This window comes from Rhipicephalus sanguineus, chromosome 3 (assembly GCF_013339695.2).
Source record: "Rhipicephalus sanguineus isolate Rsan-2018 chromosome 3, BIME_Rsan_1.4, whole genome shotgun sequence".
Lineage (NCBI taxonomy): Eukaryota > Metazoa > Arthropoda > Arachnida > Ixodida > Ixodidae > Rhipicephalus > Rhipicephalus sanguineus.
In genome coordinates, this window is record NC_051178.1 from 145089063 (window position 1) to 145104229 (window position 15167).

Below are 15167 nucleotides of genomic sequence, written 5' to 3' on the forward strand. Positions count from 1 at the left end.
ACACTGTAGCTATGACAAGACTATTCTTCATTTACTTCGTTATAACCGATAATTCGTTATATCCATATTCGTTATAACGAGGTTTGAGTGTAACATACAGCTTTTGCCACAAGCTTGAAGCTGATTTTCCTACTGAATGAACCTTGAGACCTGGAAGACATCACAACACGAAGTGATAGATTGCTTACCATGACGCAAGTGCTTGTTTGTGCACTGCGACCAGAAGAATTTGCGACTAACGCTTGTAGACGCTTGAGCTGAAGAACCAGAGAGCTGAAATGAAGTGAAATGATTGATTAAGTTAACAGATATAATTGACAATTTTCATAGATTTATTGGTTTGATATTAAGAGTCAAAGTGTAGTGATGATATTCCATATTTGTGTTTCAATACGCCTTTCATTTTTCTGTGCTACCCTCTGCCGTTTTGGTAGGGGTTTGGTAGGGGCCAAGACAACCGGTATTTCCAGAAGCAAAGCATCCAAAATGATGAGACATTTTGTGACTTTTCCACTAGGGGAGAGTGCATGCGCGGAGGCCCGTGAAAAAGGCGGATTGCAGAATTGGGAGGCTGTAAACTTTTTTTCTATTCCTCATTTTTAGCAGCCCTGGTTTTAAAAGCATATTGCAGGCCTAATGAAAAACTTGCTCTTAACAGATAGTACAATACCTGCTTTCTCCTTTTAACTTTCACTCAGTCTGGTAAAGCAAGAGGAAAATGAAAGAACCTCTGCATTTAATATGTACTTGAATAGCCCTACAGAGATGCACAATCTATGGGACCTAAATGACAATCATTGAAGCACCCATGTTATAGAAAATTACGATTAAACAGAGTTCATCATAAAGAAAGCTTACTAGATACAGAAAACTTTTCTTGAACTTACTTATTCTGTTTTTCGAGCAGCTCTACTTTCTTCTGTAGCTGGGCATTCTGTGCTGTGCACTGTTTAACTCTGGAACAAAAGATGAGAAAATAGCAGTCATAAGTAGAAAAATAAAAGGGGGAGGTCAAACATCTTGGACCTACAGTGTTAGCTAAGGCTGGAAACAGTTCCATGCTCAGCAGACATTGGATATATTACAATACAAAATAAGGCAAACAATGTAGCAGAACGAAGAGCTTTCATTTATAAGTTCTCCATGACAAACCACTTGAAACAATTTGACTTAATGAGAGCAGACAATTATTGATAGGCAGCGCTTGTTTACTCAGTATGTCTGTATTATGACAACGTAATCGTGGGAATTCCTTGGTACTTCCATTGGTTCTTTGTCAAAACCAAACCAGAGAAACCCTCATAATGGCAAACTCCTTACTCACCTGCTCTCTAATCCGTCGACGTATTCTTTCTTTCTTTTTCGGCTGTCCTGCGCTGATTGCTGTAAAGAGTATCAAGGCAGTGTGTTGCTACAAATTCAACGAAAATGGCAAAAACTGATGTACCATACTACAACAATTACATTCTCCTAAGGAGCGACATGTTCTGGCTAACTGGGCCATGATGTCTTATGATGGTTTTCAGAGCTGCCTAGCACCAATTTGCATCGGTAAACCAAGATGAATTCTTCAGTGCAAAGACTACCAACAATAAAAAAAAAGTCAGCGAAATAGTGAAGCCGCTCTATTGAAGAGCAGTCAGAATGTTTGCTGCATGCAGGTCACATGACCATTTTACCTTGCACAGCAATGTTCTCTGCAATGATATGTGAATGTGTGCGGCAAACAAGACTGTTTGCACAGCCTTCTTTGTGCAGATAATAATTCGGCAATAGTGCTAACATTAAGAATCACGGATTGCAGTGTGTGATTACTTACATGCATTATGCAAAAGGTATTTATTGGCTTCTGGTTGTTTTAAAGGGGTATCATGAAATGTGTTGCGGACAGGCTATACACGCAAAACTGTGGCGCCCTCATCAATTCCAATGACAAGCAGCAAAAGACCAATGCAGTCATAGCCTACCTTGTTTCGAATCTTTCTCCGAATCTTTTTGAGTTCCCTTTCTTCAGCCTGCAATACAAAGAAAATGACATAACTTTATCAACCTGCAACGTGCATCAGGCTCTCAGAGCCCAGCTATCTCGCATAAACAAGAGTGTCTTACCCCACTGGAGGACTCAGAATTTACGGTGGTAAAGACAGCATAACAGAAAAGCATGTGAAGCTGAATCCCTACCAATTAGCTTAACTTTCTGTTCTATGCTTCACATCATGTCTGGAATGAACAAGTACATCACACAACACCCTTTCATTTTTCTTACACAGTGTTCACTGTACGACCTGTGTTGGAAATTCTGTTTTTTTTTCAGAGCTGCCCCACGGGAATTCTTAGTAATGAAACTAACAGTGCTATTAAAATGGGATAAAAGGCAGGCAACGCACACACTGCCGTTGTATTTCTCGAGCATCTCTTGTATCGAGATATTCTGGGGACCAATTCCACGAAAGATAAAAAAAAGTCATGTACTAGATGTCTGAGATTTCCCTGATAACCTTGCATATTATGCCCATATGACTGAATAGTGCGAAATCACAATTTGTTTTCAAAGAAAAAATTTTTTGAGCAGAGGAAATATCGACAGGCATTGCTGGGTGGCGACGGCCATTTTACAAAGAGTGCGTTTACGTAAATTTGCGACCATGCCAACAGCCAGGCAAGCCATATATTACAAATTTCTTTATTTGTAGCACAAATAGAAGTAAACAGGAATTAGCACACACGATTTTCTAGAATTCTGAGCAATTTATATTTAAAAATTCTCAAAAAACGCTGCGTTCTTGAAACTCGGTCGATTTTGGTACGCCGTTCCTCCTTCTGTGAATATCACAGCTTGTTCTGATTGACGATATGCATAGGCCACCATGTGAATAATAAAGCTCTGCATTTATATTTCTCCAGTAATTTTCGAATTAACGAATTTTCTTGCTTGAAAAATAAAAAAAACTAACTGTTGGTCAATTAAAAATTTATAATACAAAAACCCCCATCTAAATCTTCCTCAAAGGCAGTCAGATTGTTCTAAGAAGGCTGCAATATGATAATATAAAGAACCATGTTGCATCATTTTCATTAGAACAAAATTAGGAAATTGTAAACGTGTTGCGGTAGCACGGTCGCTACTGTGTAAAGGACATCTCTTGTGACAAGCAAACTGTATAACACGCTGTCTTTCTTCACTGAGCTTCACTAAATAACAATGAGACCTCTCCGGTAAGTGTAATATTTTGTAAAAAAAAACGACCGTTGAATTAAATGCATTTGCATAGGTTGTGACATCACTTCAGTTGTGATAAATGGGCAGCAGGCACATATTCATCCGTCGGCGTTTTATTCCCCCCCAGTAATCATGCTAATATAAAGGCTATGAAGCTTCATGTAAAATCGTGTAGTTCAGTCAAAGATGCAACGTTAGAAAGTAAGAAATCGCAAACGGCGACACTGGTGAATAAAAAGTACCGCGGTGCAACCAGAGCACCACCGCCACGCATGCTTTGCCCGGCTTTGCCACTCTACAGCACAGAATGCTGAGATGCAGATTGCTTCGGATACCTGATACATTTTTCCTTGCTCGTCGCTGTCCGACCCGATCTCAGGATGCGCACCGTGCAGATCGTGTGGTGGATCGAGTGGCCCGCACAGTGCAACACAAGGCGGTGCAATACAGTCAGCAGTTCAACTGATCGCACAATTACAAAAACAACATCAAGCTAGCCCGCACTTTAAACACAGCTGTCATGAAACACGAGAAACACGTGAAACATGTGACCAGAAGCATCTGGCAATGCGATCACCTTATGTAAAGTACTGCAAGATGAACTCTTCTGTAAAGCGCGAATGTTTCTTGTATGTGAACATTGTTGTTGGCGTGCAAACATTGTTTATGACGTGTGAACACTGGTTTGTGAATGGGCATTTTCGTGCATGAATTTTGCATTATTTTATTGTTATTGATTACTTCATGACGCAAATTATTATGTAAGAGGAGTAGCCGCAGCCACACCTAGGCACCAACCACTCCTTTAAACATATTTAATAATAATTAGAGCTGTGCGAATAGCAAAATTTTGGGTGCGAAGCGAATTCGAATATTGAAGTGTGAGTGCGAATCAAATCGAATATTTTTCGAATATTTCTCGAATATTTTTCAAATACTTCGAAGCGAAATTGCAGAAAAAAAACTTAGAGAGGATTCCTAAACATATTCTTATGAGATAACAACATGAAAGTGTTTCTTTTCGCTAGGTTGATGAAGCACTGGCGAGGTGGTGTTTCATAGTTGTTTTATCAAGAATGAGGCAATGTAGAGGCCGAATTCTATTTATGTACATGATTTGGTGCAGCCAAAGTGTTGCCAACAACACTTTACACGTGTTAGGCAAAGATGCCATTTCCTCAGCCTCTCCTCCTCTTTCAACTTCTGTGGAAGCCCAACTGATGTGGCAGACAAGGGTCTGCTCCTTTCAAGTCCGGAGTTCCAAATCTGCCTCATAGACGTTGATACATAAGGACATCTGATATTTTGGATGCTAAAAAGCTTCGGCTTCCGATTTTTAGGACTTCCTGCCCAAATTTCAGGTCCAAAACAGCATTAATTGAGCCCCCACCTCTGCCGCATCTTTCATCTCCATGTTGGAACCAGCGTTTCTTGAGTTAGCACATCTGCGACCGTAGCAGAGCTTGAAAGGCAGCTTTGCCGCAATACCGGGGTGTGATGAGGTGAAGCATATTGAAAATCTAGGGACCACTTCTAATCGGACGTTGACTGTCTCTTGGCAAAGTTCGACTGTAACGGAGCTTGAAAGGCAGCTTTGCCGCAATACCGCGGTGTGATGAGGTGAAGCATATTGAAAATCTGAAGGGGTCACTTTCAACTGGAAGTCGACTGTATTTGTTTTTGGGAAGTTCGAATAGTTCGAATAGTAAAATTCCAGTGCGAACCGAATCGAATAGCAAACACTATTCGTAAAATATTCGAAATTTCGAATATTCGCACACCCCTAGTAATAATAGTAAAAAAAACATTAAGCACATGCCTGCGAGATTGAGGGCTTATGGAATGACCAAAAGGGAGGAGTGGGAACTCATCACCCGTACGGAAGGCATCCGGTTATGGCATGCTTAGCACTGCAGACCGGATGCAACTCAAACAAAACGTGTTTTGTCCGCGGCCAAAACTGCTGCCACTAAGTTTCACGTAATCGACACTTTAAAAACTCAGTTGATCGGATAGTGTTTGAAAATCCTATACACTGTTGGGCCAACAAAATCAAATGCTTTGGTGACTGCTTTCCGGAAGTTCCTTTGCATTCCTGAAGAGACCTTGCCTTTTATACCAGCCTCTCAATTCTCGTACCACGTGACATCATAAGAGAGACATTGAGTGAATGCATTCATGAGCATATAAGATATAAATTTCGTTCCAACCAAGCAGACGAAAGAAAAGGAGGGTGCAACTGTATGGGCTGCCTGTGGACTAAATGATATCGAACGCTAAGGTAGAGTTGAAACTGCACAAATGCATTTAATTTAAACGGTCGTTTTCTTTACAAAACCTTCTCCAAACACAGGAAATGTCTCATTGTTATTTATCGAAGCTCAGTGAACAAAGACATTGTGTTATAGATTTTCCTCGTCGCAAGAGATGTCCTTCACGCAGTAGCGACCACGCTCTCGAAACACAATGTTTAAGATTTTGTAATTTTGTTCTAATGAATATGATGCAACATGCTTTTTGTACTGTCATTCCGCAGTCTTCTTAGAACGATCTGAATGACTTTGAACCAGATTAAAATGGTTTTTTTATTATAGATTTTTAATTGACCAACAGTTTCTTTTTTTGATGTATAGAGCAAGAAAATTCATTACTTTAAAAATTACTACAGAAATACAAATGCAGAGGTTCATTAGGCACATGGTGGCCTATTCATACCACCAATAAGAACAAGCTAAGATGTTCACAGAAGCAGCAACAGCATCCCCAAATCAACCGAGTTTCGAAAATGCAGCATTTTTCAAGAACTTTTAAAAATACTGTAAAACCTCGTTAATTCAAAGTCACTGGGACTGTGAAAGACTTTCAAATTAAGCGGGTTTTCGAATTAACGAAACATACAAAAAGCGGGATGCAAGGAACTTTGAATTACTGAAAGTAATCAGAGGTGGTCATTTGGCCTTCTGGTTTGTGGCTCCAAGGGTTGTTTTCCAGCAATACCAGGTCCCATTTTTGCCGCGAACTCGGGAAAACGGCAGGCCTCGCTGCTATCAGCGCAAAAAAAAAAGAAAAGAAAAGAAAAGAAAAAGTCTCGTGATCAACTGAAATGCGTGCCTGCGGAAAAGAAGGCATGCTTCACTGTAGCACAGTGGTGACACGCGGGCAGCATGTCACCTGCTCCTCGCAGCCTCAGCGCGTCATGATGCGACCATTCGCCCATTCTTTCTGGTAAAATAAAGAATATGATAATGGCCAGTGTGACGGAATCCGCAATGTGTTCTGCCTGGAAAACATGATCATTGAAGTTTTCACTGAGTTTTCGAAGTAGGCGTTACAGGCAAAAACTCCGCCAGCAGTGCAAGTGCGCAAATTGCCGAAGCAACCGCCAATCGGAGGTTCGCATACATCATGAATTCCGTCAGACCGTCCTTTATTATCTTTTCTTTTCCCCCCAAAAGATGGGTAAATCATGACGCGCCGACGTTGCGAGAAGCATGCGACATGCTGCTCGCGTGTCACCGCTGTGTTGCAGTGAAGCACGTCTTTTTTTTTCCGCAGGCGCACGTTTTTAGCTAACCACGAGACCGTGTTTTTTTTTTTTTTTGCGCTAGCAGCAGCGAGGCTGGGTTGCTTCAACTGTCACTCATTAATATCGCTACACTGCATTGCCCTGTGGCTTCTAAGGGCCGTCGCTTCCGCGGATTTACAGTGAAATCGGGATCGGGAATTGGCACATAGCGCCCAAAGTTTTCGAATGAACCGGGCTGGCGCAGACCGCCACTTCAAATTATCCACTCAGATTTACATTGCAAAATACGGGACCACAGAAACCCTTCGAATTATGCGGGATTTCGAAATAACCGAGTTGGAATTAACGAGGTTTTACTGTACATAAATTGCTCAGAATTCGAGAAAATCGTCCGTGCTAATTCCCGTTTCCTTCTATTTGTGCTACAAAGAAAGAAATGTGTAATATATAGCTTGCATGACTGTTGGCATGTTTGCAAATTTGCAAAAATGCGCTCTTCGTAAAATGGGTGTCGCCATCCGGCAACGCTTGTAGATTTTTCCTGTGTTCAAAAAAATTTTTTTAGACAAATTGCGGTTTCGCACTATTCAGTCGCATGGATACAATACACAAAATTATAAGGAAAATTTGAGACATCAGGTATATGACATTTTTTTATCTTTCGTGGAATCGACCTGGGCCCATATTTTTCAGTCGTTTTTTTTTTTGTCCTTTAGGTTTATCCTTCCCATCTGTCACAATGAGTGGTCAATTTTGATGACAACAGCAAAAATGTAAGATGTGGGCCAACAACGCCGAAGAAAAAAGAATGGCAAAGAAGCTCACTACAAAACCTGCGGCCTAGTCGTAAACAGCCTCAGAAGCAAACAAGCATCACATGACAATTTGAGACAAGCCAACCTACGGAGCTGTACACGGATACAGTTTTTGTTTGATGTACTTACTGTATGTACTGCAACATATGTCCAGAAACTGTTCTATACAAGAAATAATTTCATGTAACACAGTTTGATACAATCAAGTTTGGCTGTACTTGTGCAAAAGAAATGCAAGAAGCAGTGGCTTAACCCTAGCACGACCATGTGCCGCACACGTGGTGCCATGTGCACTGACCTACCTTTGTGAGGGGCATTGTTGTCGGCAGGACAATGCCTTCTTTGTGCATGAGCCGTTTCTCTTCCTCGGTCAGCTGTAAAACTTCTTCTGTCTTCTGAAACACAACAGTGGGAGACCGCAGTCACTTAGGTGTACGAAGCTACACATGCATTATCTTGTCAACTCCACACACGCTTTTTTTTTTCTGCGCAAAGCGTCATCACAGACAGCACAGGTGCTCCCAGGAAATATCTCGGAGCACGTGGGCCACAAGTGTCTAAATTCCATTAAGGTCCATGTAACAAGAGTTCAGAGGCTCAGTGCAAAAATCACACAACACAGTCCCAGCTTTTGGTGTTTCCTGTGGTTTCTATGCTGTCTTGTAATGCATGAATTCTGCAACATGACGTACAGACCCTAGACTGATGCTCAAATCACAAGATCAATGCCCCCTTTCTTATTTTTTATCTAGCAAAACAATATGTACAATATGTACACGAACAAATTACACTCACTTTTCCAGAAAACTGTATCACAGTCACAGGGGCACAATCAAGTTGACGGGTTAACAGACAAAAAGTGATCGCAATACACACTAACAGTCGGACTCTATGGAGCTTGGGTTGGGGATTCGTAGCCACTATGTTTCAGCAGTTAAGTACCTTTTATAAGTGTGTGTATCAGAGAGGGCTTGCTGTATATGACAATTCTCCATTAGTAGGTTTCAGCCTAAATTTTTTTTGTATGAGGCCTGAAGTACGGATGCGATGTTGGGACAGTGCCAATCTCTCCAAGCCTGCTCAGTATGCATACTCTTCGAGGCATTACAGTGCAAGAGATACGAAAAGAGCTTTTCTTTTTGGAAAGCCAGGGCAGTATGTTACAGGTGCACAAATTACACAACGCTACGAATTAAGCAACTAAATGCAGTATGTGATATTAGCGGGTCGTGTCTAGCAAGAGGTGACCTTGAGATACAAGTTCAATTAACCTTATTTGAACGACTTCCAGCACTTGGGGAACTGTGTGTTGAACTGCATGATGACATCGCAGAGGGGCTCTGGGGAGCTACAGGACTGTCAGGGGCTTCCAAGATGTCAGGCAGAACAATGTCCTGTGCATGAAAAGACACGCCAAATTGTGCCCTGTTGTCAATTATACAAACAGGCAGTAGTCACATACTACATCACTGGAAAGTTTGATCATACAAACAGTACGCTCATTGCAATTTGTTGCCCTGCTGCTCTCAATTCAATTCAGTCAGAGACACAAGTTGTCCCTGCAGTGTGTTGAATAAGACTAGAAAAACAAGCCCTTAAGCCTAACACCATCAGAAAATTAAAGACGGCAAATAACAAAAAGACTGCGTGACGGCAGGACAGATCAAAAACAAATATAGACATGCACCAAATAGATGACACTGCTACTGATGGTTCTTTGTTGCACAGCCGCAGTACCTTGAGCCATTGAGGGACACGATAAAGGGTACATCATGTTTGAATTCGAATGTGTTTTAGAAAACTTCCCCTGAAATCACTGATTGTCGATGACAAAACATCTGGACAGCTCTTGTCATAGTGTGCAGTCAAGGAAGGGCAACAGTAATTGTGCAATATTTTTGCTCCACACAAAATATTTTTCCAAGTTGAAATTCTGGTTAAATGCGGTTCTATAAAAAAAAATGAAGCTTTTGTCAGCAGTGGGGCTGATATAATGCAATGATTTCTTTTTCTAGGTTCTATGCCTCTGTTACCAAATAACCATTTCGTGGCCAGCAGATCCCATTGAAAACATGGGTAAAGCGCCACACGGACCATTAACAAAGAGTGAAAAAAGGAGTTGCATTGGAATAACATTGCTACATTATCCAGGCTAAGGTCATTATTTTGATTTTTATGAGAACGGGTAGTGTAAAGCAAGCAAGGTTTGCAGGTAATTTTTTACTTACATCAACAATCACCACAGGCTCACAATCTTTCACATCCGTAGTAGCAACAATCACATCAGCAGCTGCAAGATAAAGAAGCACATGGAGCAAGTGTCACAATTTTCATTGATGTTTGGTGTCAAGTGCAAATATTTGTTGGTCACTCTAACAAAACGACACATTCCTATTCACAAACGTGAGGCACCAATTAGAGAACGGGTATGTCACACACACGCAATGCAGAAAAAAAAATTAAGCACAGAAATTTAAGCACATCACATGCCTTTCATGAAATTTGCTATTGCTAGAGGAAATAAGAATTGTCCCTATATTACTTCCTGTATTTCCACAAAAGATATGGTCAGCTCAAGCTCTTGTGTAGCGCAACCTTTTCTTCTTGTTAAATTATGCGAACTTTCAAAGTTAAATGAAGTATGCTTAGAATAGCATTATGATACCTTTATGGGAAGGCATGCACAGAAAGCCCACCAATGCCTACACCAGTATAATCCCTAATAAAATTTCTAATTAGATGTATACCTAAAGCTAACAGCCATTTTATAGAGAGGAACAAAGACAGCCCCTATTGCACATGTACCAGAACATCACGACCATATTTTTCGTGACTGGTTTAGCACAGTTCATCAAGATGCACAACAGCTTGAATATGAAGTGCGGTCACGTTTTTACTCATGCTTTCACATTGTTTTCAAAGTATGAATTGAGTGGATTCCCCACGAGCTTTATTTCAACTAAATGGCTTTAAACTGCTACGAAATCTTGAATTAGCTTTATAACTTTTACTGATGCAAGTTTGCCAACTCAAAACAGTGTCACTGCCCCATAATCCTAAAAGACAACATTAACATAAAATAAGCCAAAATCATCGTGAATTTCGACTTTCATTGGGTCACAGTTTGTGTTTTAACAATGCATTAAATAATTCTATGCATCCTTTAGCCGGTGATAGAAGCAAACTCACCAATGTCATCCAAGGGTGATGATGTCGATACACACTCTTCCACAACTGAGGACGGTGAAACAGAACTGTTGTCATACTCTTCTAAGCCGACAACATCAACGTACAACGGATCATCAAAATCCATTGCTTCCTCCTGCAGTTGAAACGACAGTCGACTTAATCACCTCAGCAGGCCCTTTGCACAAAGTTGCAAGTTACATCTGAACATCGCAGGCATCAATGCACAATTGGCATAAACGTTTTTCAGATGCATCACCCATTCCCATAAAAGATAAGCAGTGATTTCTCAACTCCTATTAGAACAGAGGGAAAATAATTCTTGCATGTAGCGCATATGATACTCAGCATCTTGTTAAAACACAGTACTGCGCATGCTCCTCCCAAATCAGCACAGAAAAGCAAGATATTAGGTATACACAATATGTGTGCTCCAACATGTTACACAGTGATAATTTGTGATTACAAAGCTGTTCGATAATTGCCATGCGCTTCTGTATATTCAACTATGTATGTTGTCGCCCTATTTTTGTTAAGAGATAGCAGTCATGTTTGTTGTTATTACTGGCTACTTTAGTGCATGTGGCTGCTTTATGAAGGTGACAAGTGACACTATGAAAAGCACCTTTATCGAATAAAACCCAGTCGGTAGTTTAGCACTGGTCCTGTTGTATGTACAAGTGTCTTTCGTTTCGTCTTTCGTGCTGGTTAACTTCGCCAATGTCGCACCAACTTGCCCAGACCAAAGCACTCATTATTTGTTGTTTTTCACTGTATTGTAATGATTCTCACTTTAATGGCAAGGAATTAAAGCATACAAAAACGCACCCTTTCCGTCAGGGGGGACTCGAACCCACGACCTTAGAACTCGAAGTTGTGGGTTCGGATCCCACCGATGCAAAGGGCACCTTTTCGTCCACTTTAATTGCTTTCAATTTAGGTCATAATTGTTACACTACAGTTAAAAACAACAAATGATGGCCCCCATGGTTTCCTTAGCTTAACTGCGTGTTGGTTTTGCAGTTGTCATTACAGAAATTGCAGCACTCGGCAAGACTCGCTGGCAGAAGTCCCACCTGATGGCCGTCTAATGTGGAGGAGAACTCCGAGCTGTCGGACCCCGGGCCTGTCCGAGGTGACAGCAAGCTGGCCACGCTGCCATCAGGAGACAGGCTGTAGCTGTGCTCCTGGGATGGCGACGCTGGCAACATCGCCGACACGAGGTCTGGCACGGAGTCGGGCACGTCATCGTGCAGTGAGGGCAAGGTCGAGTCACCGATCAGATACTTGGTCCAGAAGTCGATGCTCTCGCTCTCCAGTTCTGGCTGCAAGGGTTGGGGAGGACAAAATGCATGTGCATTAGATAGTAGCAAATAATGTTGAAATATAGATGCATAACAGCTATGCAGCAGCAACAACAACAACAACAAACAACTAAATGAGCAGACTTGAGAAACGCTGCACAAAGCATGTTTTGGAAGTGGAAAGGTCGCCATGAACTGTGAAAATGAAGAAAAACAACAAAACAGCGAACCACTACCCGAGACTCACAGAGTGCACAACAGATTATTGGCATTCAGCAAATGGCAAGAGATCCCATGAGACAGTACACTGCTGCTTCCTGCTATACTAATAAAATGGCGAGAAATTTATGGTTTTAAATTAGAGTAAAAAAATTACAAAAAATTAATTTGAGCTAATATTTGTTGAAGAATATATTTTTGTATGCCAGTAACAATGTAAAAAATCTGATGTTTCCTTAGTTAAAATCCCTGTACCTGATAAAGAGGTTGGTCTGCATTATGTGCTATGGGCACGGCACAGCTGCTTAATTTATATGCCTACAGCCACATTCAATATGAGCAGCAACACCACTGTCCAAGGTCAAAGAGGCTTGCAAGATTTGCAAAGTGGCACCAAGATACGAAAAGTGCAGAACTAAACACATTTCCGGTCACTGGTTATTATTAAAGCAATTTCCAAAATGCAAAGAGCTGCCATGCAGCCCCTTTGACCAGCGTAACCAGTGGTCTAAGCTCATACTCAACACACCTGTACACGTACAAAAGGTGACAATATGCACTGTTACTATCAAACAATACTTCTCACACATACAGCCAGCAAGATATGTCACTAAATGTATCATCGCTGAAGAACTAGCCTTAGCTTGCATCAAGCTTATTTCTATGTTAATAATATGAATGAACAACTGCTGACATTCGCAAACTTGCCTTTCTAATGTGACTTAAACAGTGAACCAATAACTATTATTTTATTGATGATTAGCAGCCTCTAGCTACCTATCATCAACCGTCCATGACACTTTACCAATGTCGAAACTCCTGTAGGGCACTTATCTGCACCATGCTTATGGAGCATTTTTCATTTTTGTGCCCGACACTGAATATGTGTTCAAGAACCAAAGCAAACTCTGCAATGATAACACACGTGCTGTATCTTCGTGAGACTGTGTGTCAGCTAAAGCGTTCTGCTTGAAAACAACTGCTGCCAGCCAAGCAATATGAAACAAGGGGCTTAGAAGGAATCAATGTAACCTTCTGTTCTTAAAGTGTAGCACTTTCAATAAAGCAGGCTAGATAAGTAAGCACAACGAGGTGTTACATATGTTGTCATAAACATGCTCCAATGAAGACCACAACAGAATTAAAGGTGTGCAGGAACCCGACATGCAATGATCAAGTATAGTATCAAATAGTTTCACAAACTAATTTTTGTCTACCAAGCGGTATATTGGCAAAAATGCCAGTAAAGTGGTTGATGTAACGTGCCTACGTGGACGACTTTGGTATCGGCAACTTATCTGCTAAACAACCGAACTAGTTAACGTGCACTAATGCTTAATTAGCAACCCCAGGTTGTCAAACTGCGGTGTGCTAACGAGCGGGATTCGCCGTTAAAAAAGCACCACGCGCATAGCACTGATCACATGTTGCGACGGAGGAGAGCCGTTAACGCGGAATCAGGCCACGTGCATCTGATGGGAAACAGCCGGTACCGCTTCCCAGTGACATTTACGCCCAAACACGTTTCAATACCGAACAGGTGGAATAAACGTAGAGTAATAGAGGCACAAACCAACAATCCGGCGTCCGGGAGATCGCTGGTGAACAAGCCGCCGGAGTCTTTGAGGAAGGGGTCCTCCTTCTCAAAGAGGTCAAGAATGCCCAGCGTACTCCCAAGCGACATGTCGGCGGGGTTTGTTCGTCCAGACTTCCGAGGTCAGCACCTAGGCACGATCAAAGACAGCGAACGTTTACGTTTCGCTAAATAAAGCAGGGCACACCGTCAAACGAAGCGGTTTCGATCAAACGCGGCATCGCATTTTACATCGCCGCACGTGTTCAGAGCAAATCCATATGGCCTGCGGCGCTATTCGCCCCGCACTTCGATGTCGACGTCAGAACGATCATCCTCTGAGTTCCGCCCTCGTCTTTGCTTTTTTGTGTGAAAACTGAGGCACACTGCGATGAATTTCCAATTGCGCCGCGACTACCTGAGCTATCACTGCGATCACCGATGTTTAGAGAAATAAAAAATGCTCCGGTTGTGTACGCAAGAAGGCAAGGGGTGGAGTGAGAACTGGTTGTGACGACAGGTGCATACTACGTTGATCACAAGTGGCAAAGCCGGCTCGCCTAACAGTCACGTTCTATTGCAGCACTCGACGGGACAGACTCTCCCTCTCTCTCTTAAACGGCCCGTCAGAATCAAATGCGGGCAGCGGCAAGCGACGTAGCCTACTTTAACGGGCCTGCACCGATCATCGCGACCTTGCTCTGTAGGAGCTACGCCGTTTCTCAACTGTGCAAGAAGCGACGACGAATGTTGCCCTTACCTAAACTTGTTCCGCGATTTCTAGGCGACCGAAAGCAGCAGCCCAGTCGCGCCAGCTAAATAACCAGGCGATCCACACCCATGCAGGAACCAGATCGAGAATTCAACAGTTTTGTGTTTACGTTTACAACCGAAACACCCGTCAGATGACTCAAGACCGTTCGAGCAGAACGAAGTGCAGCAACGACGTTCTATGGCGAACGTGAGGCCATAACGCTGTGCTCCTTGGTAGAGATTTACACAAATCGGTGAAGCCTTATTCTACCGAATTACGAGCCGGTATTTCGAATTGCTATCAAAGCCCGACCCGGGGGAAAAAAATAAACATGCCAAATTTACCACATCTCCTTTTTCCGCGACCTTGCCAACTCCACAAAGTGACGTCACGACAATTATTCCATCTACGCATGCGCGTCGCGTGCGAGTGGTGCTAGTGTAAAAACTGGATAGATCACGTAGACAATGTAGGCATGAAGCAAAATAATGTGCAGTGCGCTTTTAGCGAGCGTCATGAGCGTTGAAAAATAAAATTAATGGCTCTACTGCGTAAGTATTAACTTTGACG

At 42.1% G+C, this 15167-nt stretch overlaps 1 protein-coding gene across 5 annotated transcripts in view; it reads right to left on the reverse strand.

Moving 5' to 3' along the window:
* The window catches only part of LOC119387360 (cyclic AMP-responsive element-binding protein 3-like protein 3), a 20147-nt gene extending 5136 nt beyond the window's left edge, over positions 1 to 15011 (reverse strand). Inside the window, exons 1-11 of one of the 5 annotated variants that reach the window (XM_037654723.2) lie at positions 14942 to 15011; positions 13844 to 13994; positions 11824 to 12072; positions 10751 to 10883; positions 9790 to 9851; positions 8833 to 8955; positions 7864 to 7956; positions 1968 to 2015; positions 1325 to 1383; positions 888 to 956; positions 189 to 273 (exon numbers count right to left, since the gene is read on the reverse strand). In XM_037654723.2, the coding sequence (XP_037510651.1) occupies positions 189 to 273; positions 888 to 956; positions 1325 to 1383; positions 1968 to 2015; positions 7864 to 7956; positions 8833 to 8955; positions 9790 to 9851; positions 10751 to 10883; positions 11824 to 12072; positions 13844 to 13954 (1032 nt within the window). In that variant the 5' untranslated portion in view covers positions 13955 to 13994; positions 14942 to 15011. Of the gene's footprint in view, positions 1 to 188; positions 274 to 887; positions 957 to 1324; positions 1384 to 1967; positions 2016 to 7863; positions 7957 to 8832; positions 8956 to 9789; positions 9852 to 10750; positions 10884 to 11823; positions 12073 to 13843; positions 14267 to 14603; positions 14822 to 14941 lie in introns of those variants that run through there. The other 4 variants (XM_049413495.1, XM_037654724.2, XM_049413496.1 and 1 more) reach the window with 4 other exon arrangements.
* Between the last annotated feature and the right edge of the window lie 156 nt (positions 15012 to 15167).